We start from the raw sequence: 18,546 nt of genomic DNA, 5'->3' as shown, positions 1-18,546 counted from the left end.
TTACCAGTGACATTTCTACAGTAATCAGTGCTATATATATGCACTGTTACTGTAAAAATACACTGGTAGTGAAGGGGTTAACTTTATTTGGGAGGGAGGGGCTGTGTGTGTCCCTAGGGGCGTGCTTTCTACTGTGATTGGCTGTGGCTTCAGCTGTAAGGACACTGATCAACGGATCTACATAGTAGATCCATGTGATCAGTGTCTTTGCAGCGAGGAGAATGACAGGCAGCTTGTTTACACAAGCTGCCTGACATTCTCCCTCTCCCCCGCCGATCGCCGAGTGGCCGGCGGACATCGGGTCCGCTGGTCACACGCGCGGGGGGGGGGGGGGGTCCGTGACCACGCGGGAGCGGGAGCGCGCCTCCGGGGGCGCGCGCTCGCTCCCTAGACCCTCACAAGCAAGCAACGTAGCCCTACGTTAGTTTGCCTGTGAGGGGCTGACCGCCGACGTAGATAGTCGTGCGGCGGTCGACAAGTGGTTAAAATATATAGAATGTATGTGCACTGTGCTACCTGTCAAAAGAATTTGTAATACTGTTCAGGCAGTTTTGTGATTTACACTAGTTATTCTATGTCAGCTTTATAGCTGCCTGTTACCAGCATTGTGACAATGCTGATTTATTGTCCAATGAACAGGATGAAAGCAGACAGGTGACACAGGAAACACTATAGTTGAGCCATGAAATAGGAGTGTCACCTGCCATGGTGTGCAGTATGCAATGGAGACTCCTAAGGTGCCATATGCATTCTAAGACTAAACTAACTAGACTAAATTTTTTTCGAAGGTAATACAGCTCACAAATATGTAAGTTAAAGTAATAATAAGCACACACTGTTTACTTTACATTATCCCTTCTATTTCTGTATATGGATGATTGCACTGTCATTTTTTTTTTTCCTTATCGATTTACAACTGTCCCATGACCCAGCTCTTTACCCACCCTGTCTGCAAGGAAACAGAGGAAAAGCTTTTAGTCCTCTGCTGCTGGTCACATGTTCAAAAAAAAAAAAAACAGCCTTTGTGATGCATAGAAAAAATAGATCATTAATATCAAACTGTTTTAAATTGTCATGCAAACATGTATTTGAAATTCAATTTCTACTATTTTTTGACAATAACATTGTGCGCAAGGATTTCTGACAGCCACTAGCTGTTGCACGCCCCTCCAGCTTGTGTCTTGGAATAACAGGGAGGTGAGGCCTCCATCAGTCAACATGTAATCCCATCCCCATTGTGTTAGTGGGCATGGATGGAGGAGGGAGGGAGGGGTGTGTCATTTACCACTGTGTATATGCTCACATGTGTAACTATAGTCATATGAGCTGCCTAGATGTGATGAGGAGGAAATGCTCAGCGTAGCAATACAGTGAAAACTAAGCATGTGCACTAGCTGCCCACACTGCTCTGCAAAATTCCCAACTGCGGTGGGGACATGGACTGGAGGGGGAGACAGAGAGCAGCGGGATCAACCAGGTTTTTGGCAGAATACAGAAAACAAATCCAATAGTGACTGAGTGAGTATGAACAGCATGTAATATACCATTTATTGATAGTTTTATTGATACTTTAACTCTGTATTACAAAAGCTTTTGGATCTCCCAACACAGAGTTGAAATCTTCACTGGCATTCTCAGAAAAATTTAAAAACAGTATTCTTCTTGTGATAAAGTAGATTTTATTATTCCCAGTTCCAGCAAGAACAGTACCTATTCTGAAAATCTGAGTAGTTTGACATATGATTTTTACATACTTGTAAATACACAGCGTTAACTAAAATTGGCTATGGATCAGCAGCTCGCAACTCCAGCACTTGAAGCGGAGTACTGTTTTTAAAAATACCTTATTTTAACAGAAAAGCCTGCTCCGGTAAAAAAGCAGCAGAATTTGTTTCCTGGCCTATTTTCCAAGCTTTAGACACTTTTAATTAAAATGTTATATATTTGAGCCGTATTTGGCTTTTTTTTGCAGACAAACAAAATCCAGCATAATTATACGCTGCCAAGCATGTGCAGAAACATGAACTTTCAGCATTGGCTTTAATACAAAATAAATACACATCTTGCAGGGGATAATCTTATCTTCAGAAGAAGCAGCTGCTGCAGTATTCATTATGAGGCGGTCTGAGTACAGCTCTCCAGAGCAATTATCACCTTCATTTGTCCCACAAAAATATTATTTTTCCCTTCAGCAACAGAATCCCTCTGTCTAGGGAACAGGCTACAGTGCGGTGCAATAAGATCCGTCGGAAAACAGACGGGATGGCTGCATCTTCCTAGTTCCAAAATGGCATCCCAGACACAGAGGGTAAAAGATCAGTTGCAAAGTTCACAGACGCTGCTCATCTGTTATACTATATTTAGCCGTATGTGGCAGACTAGGCCCCGGGGCTTCTACTGGACAAGTCTGTTCAATTAGATTTTCCAAGATAGCAGGAAGCAAGACCTGACAGTATAGGCTACAGGGTTCAGACACTGTCAATGTAATATGATGTGAATGCATCAGATGCCAAAGCGCTTTGTTTTCCAGGGACCTGGCTGTGACACAGCAGAAGCTGAATAAAAAGTCCCGTCAATACCACAGCCCTCCGCTGACTAAATTACTCTTGGTTTATATTTGCTGTTGTACCCACTAAGCTAGGCTATTATTTCCCTGTGGTCTTCAAAGCAACAGGCCATTCCCAAAGGGAGATGTGATTCTTGCTGTAGTCCAGAGCTGGCATGCCAGAACTCTCACAGTCTCATGTACATAAAAATGCTTTCAATAACACAAAACACCATGAGCAAAGGATAGTAACCCATAGTGATCCGTTCAATTGTGAGTGGTTGGACAGTAGTGTGCTAGGAAGTATTACTATTCATACTTGACAGTGATTTATGCCCTTTACACTACTTTACTGAATAAGCCCAAATGCACTTGAGATGACCAATCAATTTGTATGCTGGGTAAAAAATGAAAGAAAGCATTTGATTGGTTATTATATAGGTTATTATATACTAGGGATAGACTGATTATCAGCAAGGCCGATATACCGTATCAGGGGCAGATATGCACTTTTATCGGTATAGACCCAGGAACTGCCCGATATTGCCGATATTTATGTGACGTCATTCTGCCTTCTTAGCCCGCCTCCCTCGCCTTGGACAGCCCCGTCTGGAGTCGGGACTAGTCTCGCGGGAGTGTATCACAGCCAAACACCCACTCACAGCAGCCTGCTGCCAGCCAGCCAGCCTTCCAAAGGCTCTGTACCAGCAAGCCACAGGCACCTCACCAGCGAGCCACCCACAGGCCCTGAACCAGCCAACCAGCCAGCCACAGGCACTTTACCAGTCAGCCACCCACAGGCTCTGTACCAGTCAGCCCCCCACAGCCCCTGTGCCAGCCAGCCACCCACCACAGGGTGCCAGACATCCAGCCACCCACCCACCATAGGGTGCCAGCCAGCCACCCACCACATGGTGCCAGACAGCCAGACATCCACCACAGGGAGCAAGACAGCTAGCCACCCACCACAGGGTGCCAGCAAGCCAGCCACCCACAGACAGGGTGCCAGACAGCCAGCCATCCACCCACAGGCCCCGTAGAAGTCAGCGCCCACAGGCCCTGTACCAGCCAGCCACCCACAGCCCCTGTGTCAGCCAGCCACCCACCACAGGGTGCCAGACATCCACCCACCACAGGGTGCCAGCCAGCCACCCACCACAGGGTGCCAGACATCCACCACAGGGTGCCAGCAAGCCAGCCACCCACCACAGGGTGCCAGCAAGCCAGCCAATCACCACAGGGTGCCAGCAAGCCAGCCACCCACCACAGGGTGCCAGACAGCCAGCCATCCCCCACAGGGTGCTAGCCAGCCAGCCACCCACCACAGGGTGTCAGCAAGCCAGCCATTAAGCATTAAACAAAAATGAACATGTTCAGTACCAGATTTGTGTCAAAAATTGTCTTTATTTTTCAAAACTTTAAATGTAAAAAATGACAGCCCATATCGGCCGATACCAATACGTTGTGACCAAAATATCGGTATCGGTCCTGAAAAAACCACATCAGTCTATCCCTATTATATACCATATAGGATCCCTTCTTACGGAATCCAAGGAGACCCCGTAGTGTCTATGCATTGGCTTTAGAGGGGCAAATAAGTATGATGCAGGCAAAATATTTTTCATCATTCACTGGGCAATCTGCCAAATGCATAGGTATTTACCCAATGGGATTCAGTTGGATTCGCTCTGCATTCGACACTCATATTTACACTATTCACAATAGAATGAATGCACAACAGGTGAAAGCTGCAAACAGCCATCAAATCTCACATGTATATTATCAGTTAAAAGAGAAGTATGGGAATTTTTTATTTTTTTTAAAGAATTATACTATAAGCAATAAATACTTTTTACTTCATAAGGACACCTTATACATTAAAGCATGTAAGCACTGCATATTACCTAAAGCAATATGGGAACCGGTCTGCAGTTACGTAGCCTCGTACACAACAACTGCGACGCCCATTTTTTTTTTTTCTTTTCAACTTCAGGGACAATATACATTATATACACACATGAACTTTACTTTCAATCATTTTTATTCAGTAATATACTGAGAAAGACATATGAGCATATCAATAGTTACAACAGCCAGTTCTGGCGCAATTTACGGAGAAAGAAGATACAAAAATACATTCCAAGTATTAGAACAATAGAACACTACTTTAATAGGCTCAACACAATACTGTCCAGTGAGCCAAAAGAATAACCATGGGATAATGTTACCCACCTTATGAGGGGAGCAACAAACTGGGTTGTACGTCACACTGTTCTAAATGTACATACAGAGAATATTATAAAGTCTGACTAAAGCAAAACATAACATAGGTAACCCAGGTACTGGGACCCACAAGGAAGACCAAAAATGAAAAAAAGAAAAGAGGGAAAGGAAATTAGAAAGAGGAAGAGAGAGACCGGAGAGAGGAGCATAAAATGAAGCCCTCAGGAGACGGGCCTGAAAAAGCCAGGTCCCCTAATGCACATGAATTTAATGGCAACTTTAACCACTTAACGACCGCTCACTGTGCCTCTACTGCGGCACAGTGGCTCGTTATCGTCCAGCGACGTAGACCTACGTCACTGGACTCCTCCCCCTGTAGGCGGCGCTCGCGCGCTCCCGCTGTTTTCATTCACAGCAGGAGTCGGGCCAGGGGAGGAGCGGCGGCGATCGCCGCTGCTCTTCCCCGATCGTCGGGGAATCGAGTTTGGAGATCCGTCCGCCTGTGTAAACAGAGCGGGCGGATCTCCTATGTGACAGGGAGTGACAGATCGGAGTGTTCAGCATAGTTGAACATCCGATCTGTCCCTGTGTCACTCAGTCACCTCCCCCCCCACACGTCAGTAAGCACCAGGCATACATTAACCCCTCCCTCTCCAATAAAATTAACCCCTTCCCTGCCAGTGTCATTTTTACAGTAACAGTGCATATATATAGCACTGATTACTGCAGTAATGTCACTGGTTTCCCCAAAAGTGTCAAAAATGTCAGTCAAGGGTCCATCTGTCCGCCGCAATGTCGCAGTCCCCCAAAAAAAAAAACGCAGATCGCCGCCATTACGCGTTAAAAAAAAAAACAGCAAATGACAGAAATCTTTCCCTTAGTTAGTAAACGCAATAACTTTTGCGCAAACCAATCAAAATACGCTTATTGTGATTTTTTTTTACCAAACATGGGTAGCAGAAAACAAAATTGGCCAAAAATTTGATTTTTACATATTTTTTGGGAGGAATTTCATATAAAAAAATGTTAAAAATAGTTATTTTTTCAAAATAAACGCTCTTTTTTTGTTTATAGCGCAAAAAGTAAAAATCGCACAGGTGATCAAATACCACCAAAAGAAAGCTCTGTTTGTGGGAAAAAAAGGACATAAATTTTGTTTGGGTACGGCGTCGCACGACCACGCAATTGTAAGGTAAAGTCGCACAGCGCCGAATCGCAAAAAGTGGCCTGGACGTAAGACAGCAAAATCCTCCGGTGGTAAAGTGGTAATGTTGGACAAGAAAGCCTGGCTCACAGTCTCTATTTCATCCCAAAGGTGTTCTTTCAGGTTGAGGTCAGGACTTTCTGCAGGCCATTTAAGTTCCTCCACCCCAAACCCGCTCATCCATGTCTTTATGGACCTTGCATTGGTGCGCAGTCATGTTGGAACAGGAAGGGGCCATCCCCAAACTCTTCCCACAAAGGTGGGAGTATGAAATTGTCCAAAATGTCCTGGTATGCTAATCCCTTAAGAGTTCCCTTCACTGGAACTAAGGGGCCAAGCCCAAGCCCTGAAAAACAACCCCACACCATAATCCCCCTCCACCAAATGATTTAGACCAGTGCACAAAGCAGTGGACACTGCGAGCCAGGCCTTCTCATCCAACATCAGTGCCTGACCTCACAAATCTGGAAGAATGGTCAAACATTCCCATAGACACACTCCTAAATCTGCGAACAGCCTTCCAAGAAGAGCTGAAGCTGTTATAGCTGCAAAGGGTGGACCAACTCAATATTGAACCCTACAGACTGGGATGCCGTTAAAATTTGTGTGCGTGTACAGGCAGGTGTCCCAATACTTTTACAACATATTGTATTTACTTCCTGCCTAAAATATCCCATCAAATTTCTGATGTTATTGTAACCAGATAATTAAAGCAGTGTTAAACCTCAAAGCAAACATTATATTACAGCTTACCAATTCTTAGATGTGATTGCTGAATAAGCTTTATTTTTTAGGCTTTCTTTCTACTTTCTTCTGGTGGTCAGGCCAGTAAGTCTGTTGTTTTTAAAAAAAACAAGCTCTCTTTCAGTTACAGGGATGAGAAAAACCATTTACCACTGGCAAGGGGTGCTTATAAAGATTGGCTTTCATTTATTTATGGAAAAATATTATCCCAAAAGGAAATACGGTAAGTTGTTTGCTGTAACTGCTTATGAAGTAGCTGGAGTTTGGCTTCAATTTGTTACTGTATCTAAATCTACCAGTACATCTAACACTCCACTGCCCCCAGACTAACCAAGCTGCTGTCCTAATGTGCCCCTGGGGTCATTCATTCAGAGCGGGGCTCCATAATACAGCAGGTGTGTTACTGGCCAGATCACGTAGAGAAAATAGAGGAAAAAAAGCATAAAAAAAAAAACTGATGCAGCCACATCTAATGATTGGTAAGCTGCAATATATTACATTTTGGTTTTGGCTTTAATAACACTTTACCTGTCAGTGATGGAAATATTATGGCCGACTGCTTTATAACTTACCAAGCAATGTGTTTCCATACAGCTGTGAACTGTACCCCACTGTGTTCTCTTGATGCATGCCTGCCAGCAATAGAGAGGCACCCAGGTTCTTCTCTAACACCCACTAAAATAACAACCCAAAAAAACAAAACAGAAAAAAAACAAAAAGTGAAGTTATTACATTAAACTAAAAATGATCATCTGTGGACATTAAAATAGAATTTGGTAGCCACGTAGTACAATCTATATCCAGAACAACAGAAGTAGGTAGGACAAATACAAAACGCTTTTCATATAATGGTGAACAAATAATATAGGGGGGGACCATAAAGGTAACCTAAAAGGCCTCGTTTGAATGTTTATGTCATGAGATCAATTTACAAAAAAAAAAGGCCAGGCCCAGGTAAGGGTAAGTTTCACAGGTTATGACATGGAAGCAGTAGATAGAAGCGATAGAGGGTTTGGGGCCTATCACAATAGAAGGTAATGTCTTCTAACCATAAAGGATCCCATCTTATGGAATCCAAGTAGACCCCGTAGTGTCCATGCATTGGCTTTAGAGGGGCAAATAAGAATGATGCAGGCAAAATATTTTTATTAATTCACTGGGAAATCTGCCAAGTGCATAAGTTAATAGGTATTTACCCAATGGGATTCACCCTGTATCCAACACTCATATTTACACTATTCACAATAGAATGAATGCACAACAGGTGAAAGTTGCAAACAGCCATCAAATCTCACATGTATATTATCAGTTAAAAGAGAAGTATGGGAATTTTTTTTTCTAAGAATCATACCTACCTAGGTGGATGCTGCATCGTTTTGAATGATGCTGCATGTGTCCCCCGCCAGTTCTAAGGCTGAGAACTGGGCGATCAAACAGCACTAATCGCTCAGTTCTCACAGGTCCATGAGCAGAGAGCTGGTGACTGTCTGCTGCTTTGCCACCACTCCAGCACACCAATCACTGGCCTGTGGAGGGGGTGGGAGTGGCCGGCTTGCTGAGAGGCTGAGTCGGGTGCGGGTCTAAGCATGTGGGTGGATCCTGACCAAATGGTCTGCTGGAAACGGTCACAGTAGTGCAGAATGAACTGCACTCCTGTATTCCACATGAGAAAGACAGCCAAACAAGCTTTGGCTTTACTTTTCCTTCAAGAATAGATTTAGCATGCAGGCAAATTAAGAGAAATAGCTCTTCATGGTACTGAAACTCTGTGTACAAACAGTTTCAGTTGCTTTTTTTTTTTTGCCATAACCTTTCGCTGCCTGCGCAACTCATATGTGCAGTGACAAAAGGGGTGAGCTTTATGCCTCAAACACGATCAGATAATCGGACGACTTATCGTTTGCATTTTGTTGCACGATACTAGTATCGAATTCAACAATGCGTACTAAACGTATGTTTTTTTTCTTACGATTCCGGAAAAGCTTCCTGATTGCGTAGCTATGCATCGGATAGTGCAAAACAAAAAACAATGGCAGCCAACCATTGTCGTTCGTTATCGTACAACAAAAGTTTTCGTGATTGTCCCTTCAGATTTTGTTGGACGAAATGTTGTGATCGGCTGTCGAAAGCTGTGGACTAACGATCAGATTATCGTGCGATCAATTCGAATGCGATTTTTTCAGTACGATTATCTGACTGTGTATGAGGCATTAATTCCCAGACAGCACACATATGCATCACTGGATGGCCAATATTTCTGTCCTGAGAAAGCACTCACTGCACGCCTTAGCAGGGACTGAGCTGTCAAAGACAGCTGTATGTCCCCACTGATGATCGGTAGGCAATCATACTTGTCCAGGTTTACAGACCCTATTGAAGGGATGCTGGAGCTGGGCAGAAGGGGTTTAAAACATTTCAATAAAAAAATAAATAAAAGAAAATTAGCATGTCTCCCTCACTCCTAAAGCTAACCAGCCTGTAACACCAGGCATAGAAGTGTACAGCCTCCCATTGCTGTGTTTCCAGCCTGCATGCCCTTCAGCTCTGGTGGGGATAGGGATTTCCCTAAAAAGAGGGGTCTCACCACAAAGCAAATGGTGCCTAATACCTATGAGCACTGAGTTCATCCGTACTACAGTACAGATTCTACAGTGCCTAAGATAAAGTTTACTAATATTTGTCTAGTTTCCTCAGTATGGAAGCCTATACAAATGGATTTTTGTAAGATCTTACCGTAAAATCCTTTTCTCTTAGCTCATTGACAGACGTAGTCCTCTTTGATTCATATCAATTGGGTTATACTGCCCTCTACAGGAGTAGGACTAGGCAGAAAGAAAATGTTCTGGCTCCACCTTAGGGGCAGTCCCAGAGGGTATATCCCCTCTCTCTCTCTGCTACAGGATGTCAGTTATGTCACAAAGCAGTGTCAGAGAATTTAACCCAACCCAACTCAAAAGTAGAGGGGCGGGTACTACGTCTGTCAATGAGCTAAAAGAAAAGGATTTTACGGTAAGATCTTACAAAAATCAATTTTTCTCTGTCGCTCATTGACAGACGTAGTCCTCTTTGATTCATATCAATTGGGACGTCCCAAAGCAGTGCCACAAATGAGGGGTGGGATTAACGGAAATCAAAATCCAATCTAGAAGGCCCAACCGGTGCCAACTAGAAGTTCAAAGGCTCATCAGACCAAAGGGATGAGACTCAAATACAAATCCAACTGAAAAAAACCCTCGAGGTAGACCGCCGGTCTCCTCAAATTGCGGCCTGCAAAACTTTGCGGCCAAAAGAGGCATCTGACGATGCCATCACATCAACTTTATAGAACTTTGCAAAGGTATGCACTGACGACCAAGTAGCCGCCTTGCAAACCTGAAGGACTGACGCCTGATGGCGAAAGGCCCATGACGCACTAAGCGCCCGAGTGGAGTGCGCCTTAACAGGGAACGGGGGCTCCCGACCCTTAATAGAATAAGCCTGTACCACCGTCTGTCTGATCCATTTGGAAATAGTCGCGGCAGATGCAGGCAACCCCTTTTTGGGGCCATCCGGGATCACAAAAAGTGAATCCGTCTTGCGAAACGAGTCCGTCGTTTTCAAGTATACCCTGATCGCCCGAACCACATCCAAGGAGTGTAAAGCAAACTCCCGATGATGGCTGGGCTTAGGACACAGGGAAGGTAATACAATATCCTCATTCAGATGAAATTCTGAAACCACTTTAGGTAGGAAGGATGGATTCGGACGTAGAACCACCTTATCTCTATGAACCACCAAATATGGGGAACGACAAGATAATGCGGCCAGTTCTGACACCCTGCGTGCAGAAGTGATGGCCACCAAGAAGGCCACCTTCTGGGATAACGTAGGTAAGGGAATCTCCCTAATATCTTCAAAGGGAGGTTTCTGAAGAACCGACAACACCAGATTAAGATCCCAGGGCGGTAAAGGCGCGCGCACTGGCGGAGCCAGGTGTCGCACCCCCTGGATGAAATTCCGTACCAAGGAATGAGTAGCCAAAGGTTTCTGAAAGAAGATAGCCAATGCTGAAACCTGACCCTTGATAGTGCTCAAGGCCAGTCTCTGCTCAACTCCTTGTTGCAGAAAAGCCAATATTTGGTTAACCGAATAGGAACGTGGAGGAAACCCAAGAGATTCACACCACGCAATATAAGACTTCCATGTGCGATGATAAATTTTCCTGGAAGTCGTTTTCCTAGCTTTAATTAGAGTAGGAATAACTGAAGTTGACAACCCCTTGTCCTTCAGCACCTGGGTCTCAATAGCCAGGCCGTTAAAGCCAGCGATTGTAAAGCAGGATGGAAGATTGGTCCCTGAGACAGCAGATCTTCCCTGAGAGGAAGTCGCCACGGGACGTCCGCTACCAGTCTGACCAAGTCGGCGTACCAGGCTCGACAAGGCCAGTCCGGAGCTACCAGAATAACTGGAATTCCCTCCACCTCTATCCTGCGAAGAAGCTTCGGCAGCAACCTGAGAGGAGGGAAGGCATACAGTAGCTGATACTGCCCCCACGGGGCGACCAGCGCGTCTGCGGCTTCTGCTAGAGGATCGCGGGAGCGAGCCACAAACCTCCGCACCTTCCTGTTGAGTCGAGATGCCAACAGATCCACATCCGGGGTGCCCCAACAAAGGCACAATAGGTGGAAAACTTCTGGATGGAGGGACCATTCCCCTTGATCCAGAGTCTGACGGCTGAGATAATCTGCCTGCCAATTCTCCACCCCCGGAATAAACACCGCGGAGAGAGCTGGAACAAACCGTTCCGCCCAACGAAGAATGCGGGCCACTTCCCTGGCCGCCAGGACACTCTTGGTGCCCCCTTGGCGATTGACATAAGCCACAGCTGTAGCGTTGTCCGACTGGATCCGAACCGGGCTGCCTTGGAGCTGCTCGGTCCAGTGTATCAGACAAAGTCTGATCGCCCTCAGTTCCAATACATTTATCGGTAACCTGGACTCTTCCAGGGACCAAAGCCCCTGGGCAGATAATCGACCGAGAATTCCTCCCCAACCGGAAAGACTCGCATCCGTGGTCACAATCGTCCAATATATTGGCAGAAATGACTTCCCCTGGCTGAGCGTCGGAGATCAAAGCCACCAGACCAGGGACTCCCTGGTCCACTCGCTCAATCGGATCCGATTGTCCAGAGATTCTGGATTCCGATTCGATTTGAGAAGAATCTCTCTTTGAAGGATTCGGGTATGGAACTGGGCAAATGGTACTGCTTCGAAAGAAGCCACCATCAAACCCAGGACTCTCATGCAAGTCCGAAGAGAAGGCCAGTTGTCGGATAGTAACAACTGAATTGCTGATTGAATTTTCCGGAGTTTCCCCGCAGGAAGAAACACTTTTGCCCTGGATGTGTCTAGAATTAGACCCAGATATTCGAGCCTCCTGGTGGGAACCAGAGATGACTTCTGCAGGTTCACCAGCCACCCAAACTCTTGCAAAGAGATCATGGTGATCTCTAGGTTTTGTAACAAGGTCTGTGGAGACTCCGCACGGAGCAGAAGATCGTCTAGGTAACCTAGAATCGATATGCCTCGTTGACGTAACAGCGCCAACATTGGGGCCAACACCTTTGTGAAGACCCGAGGAGCCGATGCGAGACCGAAGGGTAACGCCGCAAACTGATAATGGTTCTCTTCTACGGAAAAACGCAAGAAACGCTGATGTCCTGCGTAAATGGGAATGTGAAGATAGGCATCCTTCATGTCTATGGACGCCAGAAAATCCCCCTGATGCAGGGAGGCTGTCACTGTGCGAATGGACTCCATCCTGAATTTTTGTATCTTGACAAAAAAATTGAGTGCTCTTAAGTCCAGAATTGGACGCACCTTGCCCTCTTTCCTGGGTATTGTAAACAGGTTTGAATAAAACCCTTGAAAACGCTCTGTCCAAGGAACGTGGACTACCACTCCTTGTTGTAGTAAATCTGTGACCGCTCCCCGCAGAGCTTCTAAGGGATCCGGGGATAGTCGGATATTGGAAGGGAAGAATCGCACCGGTGGGAGAGATCGAAACTCGATCTTGTAACCTGACCTTATGACTTCGCGAACCCACTTGTCCGGGATTCTGGAAAGCCATGGATCCGGAAACCGGCGAAGACGTCCCCCCACCCCGGCTATGGGTGGGGGCGCACCTTCAGGCTTTAGTAGTCTTATCTTCAGGTCTGGAGGAGCCGGGCTTTTGCTTGCCCGACCAGCGCCCCTTAAAACCTCCCGAAGGAGTTTTGGAGGGCTTTGCTTTTTCGCCCGTGGGGCGAAAAAACTTCGTATGGGCGGAAAAGGAAGGCCCCCGTCTCTGACGAGGTCCTTTACCCTTAGTACTTTGTGGCAAGAAAGTGCTCTTGCCTCCAGTGAGATCCTTGATAATCTCATCTAAGTTGGCCCCAAATAGGCGCTCACCCTGAAAAGGGAGATTAGCCAAAGCCTTCTTGGAACCTTGGTCTGCCGACCAACATTTTAGCCACAGTGTACGCCTGAGAACCACTGCTGAGACTGATGCTCGCCCCAATAATGGAGTGGCGTCTAGCGCAGCGTCGCAGATAAACTGTAACCCTTGTATCATCTGTTCTAACAGATCTGATACCGCCTGAGGGATATCACTCCCTTCTAAGTCCCGGCGTAATAACTTGGTCCATTCTGTTACAGTTTGAGAAACCAGACCAATAGCAATTACTGGTCTGAAAGCTGACCCAATCAGGGAAAAGATGGCGCGAGACACGGCTTCCACCTTACGATCCACTGGATCCTTAAAGGACGGAGCATCCTCCAATGGGATAACCGTAGATTTGTTCAATCTGGAGATTGGAGAATCCACCATAGATGGTACTGTCCACTTCTTGAGGAGGGATTCCTCGAACGGATAACGCCTATTAATGCGTTTGGAAATAGTAGGGGCTCGCTTTGGATGACCACATTCTTCCTTAATTACATTACCGAAACACTTGGGTAAGGGAAATACTTTCGCCATTTTGGCGCGTTTATTAGTACCAAATGGAATCTCAGTATCAGCTACTTCTGATGGTGTAACCTGTAGTCCTAAGGTTTCCCGAACGGCTACAATGAATGCGTTTACCAACGCTTCCTCTCGGGCTATGGTAGATGCTGAAACATCCTCCTCACTGTCTGAAGAGACAGTACCCGAGACACAAACCCCAGATGAGGTACCTGCAACTGCAGGGATAGGCTCAGACTCTGAATCTGAAGTTTCAGATGAAATGGGGGTAGGCGGGGGTCGCTTCCTTGCGCCCTGTCCCTGACAAGCCACTTCCACCCGGGATACAAAAGTTTCCAAAACTGCTGACAATGACTCAATAGTCAGTGGGGAACTGGAGGGTCCTGCAGCCACCTCGAGGGGATCAGGTGGAGATACATGTGCGGCAGGGTCCATATTAATCCAGGACACTTTGCCAGTGAAAAATTTGAAAAAATAAAAAATACCTTTTTTTTTTTTTTTTTTTATCTGTAATCCACCAGCGCAATAGCGCCCCTCAGCGTACCTGCTTTGGACCCCCACAGAGAAAGAGAGACCCCAAGGGCTCACCACCTGATGCAGAGAAGTTTCCTTATCAAACTGCTGTCAGCGTTGTCCTATGCAGACTGGGAAGTCCTGTACTAGGTTTCCCGGGTAAAAGGAAGTGGCTCCGCCCCCTGTGCACGCCTTCCGGCGTTCCCAGCTGCTCCTCGAGGTCGGCTGGGCACATCAAACATGGCCGCCCCCATGTAGAAGACAATAGACTTCGAAAAAATGGCGGCCTGCGTGACCTGCGGGCGGCCTGTGTAGGCAATGCAGACATGCGGTCTACAACAAAATGGCGGCGGACTGCCGATCTAGCGTGGCTCCTCCAGTGCAGCGGCCTGTGAACGGCTCTGGAACGGCTGATGGCGGCCTGTCGGCCTGCGGGAGCATGGTGATAGCTACAGTCTAAGGTAGGCTATAATCTCCTTTGCTCTGGATGCTTATATGTTTACTATGGTAAATCGAACCAGGCTTCCTTGGATCAATCTGCTAGAGAAACCAAGGCTGCTGAAGTGTCAGCTCCCAAACCCAGGTTGCTTTTAGAGTGTTAGCTCCCAAACCAAGCCAGCTGAAGTGTCAGCTCCTAAACCAAGCCTGCTGGAGTGTCAGCTCCTAAACCAAGGGTGCTAGAGTGTCAGCTCCTAAACCAAGGTTTGCTTAGAGTGTTAGCTCCCAAACCAAGCCTGCTGGAGTGTCAGCTCCCAAACCAGATCACACTATCACAGGGGATATGTGAATTTGTCATAGGCTAAAGGGGGAACCTTAATGTCAGAAAAGGATCCGACCATACACAGAGGGGCCCGTATCCCAAAAACCCCACAGGGGGGAAGGGGGGAACATTTACTCACCATACCGGAACTGACGGGCACCCTCTCTTCACAGTACCCTCTCCACCGAGGTGGGGGGCTGTCGACCAATACGGACGCCGTGACTCTGCTGGTTCCTGGCGTCCAAGCGAGACGTTTAACTCGCAGGGTCAGTCCCCGTCCAATGGGACTATGTCGCGGCCGACCCAGCGCGGAGCTATGGTCTGCACGCGCTCGTAGGCTGAGCTGGGGTGACCACTGGATCTCAACATCCAGCCCGTCGCCCGGTCCCGCATACTTACTTGAATGTGTCGCGGCCAACCCAGCGCGGAGCTATGGCCTGCGCGCGCTCGTAGGCCGGCTGGGGTGACCACTGGATCTCAACATCCAGCCCGTCGCCCAGATCCGGCGTGATTTGCTTGAAGATCTCACAGGAAAACTGGAGACAAAAGCTACCTAAAAAAGGAAAAAAAATTTTCTAAAAAAATCTTGCCAGGACCAAAAGATCCCAGCAAGGAACTTAGGTCCTTACTCCCGACTAGACAGAAAAAAACTGACATCCTGTAGCAGAGAGAGAGGGGATATACCCTCTGGGACTGCCCCTAAGGTGGAGCCAGAACGTTTTCTTTCTGCCTAGTCCTACTCCTGTAGAGGGCAGCATAACCCAATTGATATGAATCAAAGAGGACTACGTCTGTCAATGAGCGACAGAGAAAATTAGGATTTCTCTTGCAGCATTCTCATTACTACAATTATTGTTTTTACTACGCGCAATGTGCAGTAAAAGCAGACTGTAACGGCCAGGATGCAAATACCATTTGCGCAGCTACACAAGGGTCCACTGGGACTTAGTGGCCCATTTAGTAGATAGATGCTAGGACCCCTGCTACCATCATACAGACCTGGAGAAGGCTCAATTCTATCCAGCTCTTAGTTTATACACAGTTAAGAAGTGTTTTTACTTGGCCAGTAGTTGCATGGGGAGATGTCTAGGACAAGTGCTCTTTGGGGATTATATACAACACTGTCTACAGCTACACATCAGCATAAATCAAAAACATTCCATGAAAAAGTTTAGAACCATGACTTCTTTATAATGAGGTGAAAATGACAAGTCAAAAAACCAACATAAAAAGCCTTTATATCAAGACTTAGGTTTACCGTTAGCTGTGGGGTTCCAGAGAGATAGTGGTGTAAGGCATAGAGGGACAGGAGCTGTGTGGAGACATTATCAAAGCTCTCTTGCAGCATGATTTCAATCACTACAGAGGCAGCATCTGTAGAAAAGAGGACACAGACACTTATACGCAAACAGAAGAGTGGACCGGTCCTTTGAACATATTGTAATCCATGATATATCCGGTCCTAATCAATATTTATTTCACATGTGGAATCACTCAGGGAGCATATGTCATAGTTGCATCACCAGGTGACGGAACCTTTTTTCGCCATACACTGGTGCCTTATACTCCGCATAATTTCAACAAAGAAATTATCATGTTAAAGTAGTTCTAAAGGCTGATAGTTCTTTACCATCATACATTCTATGCATGAAGGTAAAAAACCTTCAGCGAGCAGCTCCCCCCTCAGTCCTCCTAATACTTATCCTAAACCCAATGTTGATCCAGTAATGTGCACAAGAGGGGTTTCCCCTTTCTCATTGGCTGAGATGCAGCAGCGGGAGCTGCTGTCAATGACATCCAGTCAGGAGGAAGCGGGGGGGGGGGGGCTGAGCCTCTCTGTCTGTGTCTTATGGACCCAGAGGATGGGGTTCAAGATCGAGAATGCATGAGTGCCCCCATAACAAGCAGCTTGCTATGGGGGCACTCAGCGGGGGGGAGGGGCCAAGAGCACCAGTGGGGTACCCGAGAAGAGGAGGACCAGGGCTGCTCTGTGCAAATCCATTGCACGAAGCAGGTATATATGACATGTTTGTTATTTGAAAATAAAAAAATAAAAAATGTGCTTTTAGAAATACTTTAAACACATGTATGTGTCTGCCTTTCTGGTGTGTATTTATTTGTCCTGTTTGATTATAATTCAAGACAAATTTGTAGACTTCTACCATGTGTCCTTTGTGTGTTTATAGGTCTATGGGAAGCAATTTAGACAGTAAACGCTATGGAGGACATGACTAAACATTCCATGGAAGGTTATGGTTAAATAAGGATGCCACGCACAGCAACCTTCTAGCAATGGAATTTTTAACCTGCCCCAGAAAACACACAGCTGGAACTGAACACGTTTGATAAATCAGCTCCCCATTCAGCAGCACTGCATTGCAAAGTTTCCAGTATGCAGTAGGAGAGGTAAATTGCAAACTGCTGTTCAGTGCTTACAGGTGAGAACATTCCAGATTCGGCTATCTAAGGCCCCTTACACACACGGCTGTCTAAAATGCCAAGAGGGACACACTGCTCCTACAGTGCCCAAGAGAAATGAGTGCAGCAGGCAGTCTGTCAAAGTCTACGGCAGGCTGTGGTTGAACCAATATTTAGGGCTCTGTGTGTTCAGGGACAAAGGTCCGCCTGGACATTGCACCTGTCCTTCCTGGGTGTACTAATAGACCGGAAAGGATGCACTGTTTGACAACCTTGTGTAAAAGGGGCCATCCACACAGACTTCATGAGTTCAGTTGCATTTTTTTCCAAGAATACAGATTCAGGTGGCATTAGTTTGCACATCTGTCTTCAGTTTACATCCCTTTTATTCAGGGCCATCTTTAACACAGGGCAAAAGGGGAAGCTGTCCCGGGCCCAGTCATTGTTGTGGGACCCAAAGCAGCTGCCCCTTGATCCCGCACATAGTTGATAAGTGGATTCGGGAGGGACAAGAAAATGTTTGCCCAGGGTCCAATCAATAATAAAGATGGCCCTGCTTTTATTACATGTTCAGGTTTTATTTCAATGGGGTTGTCAAAGGTGAAAAAAGTATAAACAATAAAACATTTCTTGCCTAAAAATGGACATAACTGGAACAGACATAATATCTATGGACATCATCCATTTACATTCACTTACATCCACAAAAACAGAAAAGGATGCAGACTTTTTCTTCCATAGACAAAAGTTATTCAGATGTAAGTGCCATAGATAGACTGTGGTTCAGTCTGGATCTCTTTAAAAAAAACTGAACACCTGTGTGAAAAGGCCCTAAAGCCCTCTAAACACTGTAAACTTTTAAAATGTGTCAATTTTGCCTGGGAGTTTGCCAGGAGTTGTTGGGTCTAATAATTTCTATGAATTCCATTCCATTTTCATTGTCAATCAATTTTCTGTCCTTCAAATCACAATACAACAGATATCTGTTTTCATCCTTTTACACAATAGTGTAAAACTCATATAGTGTTATGGTAAATCTTAAAGAAAAATATAAATCATACCTTCAAAGTTTTCTTTCTTTATGAATGTATCAAGTAATAAGTTAAATGTGAAATCATCTGGGAATATTCCATATTGCACCTGTGTAAAGAACACAAA

The 18,546-nt window shown here is 46.0% G+C and overlaps 1 protein-coding gene across 1 annotated transcript in view; it reads right to left on the bottom strand.

Annotated features, from left to right (window-relative positions):
* Positions 1-18,546, bottom strand: part of MRPS27 (mitochondrial ribosomal protein S27) — a 204,425-nt gene that overhangs the window by 75,667 nt on the left and 110,212 nt on the right. Inside the window, exons 6-8 of the mRNA XM_082253548.1 lie at positions 18,450-18,528; positions 16,229-16,344; positions 7,289-7,391 (exon numbers count right to left, since the gene is read on the bottom strand). Coding sequence (XP_082109674.1) covers positions 7,289-7,391; positions 16,229-16,344; positions 18,450-18,528 — 298 coding nt within the window. The remainder of the gene's footprint in view (positions 1-7,288; positions 7,392-16,228; positions 16,345-18,449; positions 18,529-18,546) is intronic.

This window comes from Pelophylax lessonae (assembly GCF_965119305.1).
Source record: "Pelophylax lessonae genome assembly, chromosome: 1".
NCBI lineage: Eukaryota > Metazoa > Chordata > Amphibia > Anura > Ranidae > Pelophylax > Pelophylax lessonae.
Note: the sequence above shows the minus strand (reverse complement) of the source record. Positions and strands in the feature narration are given on the sequence as shown.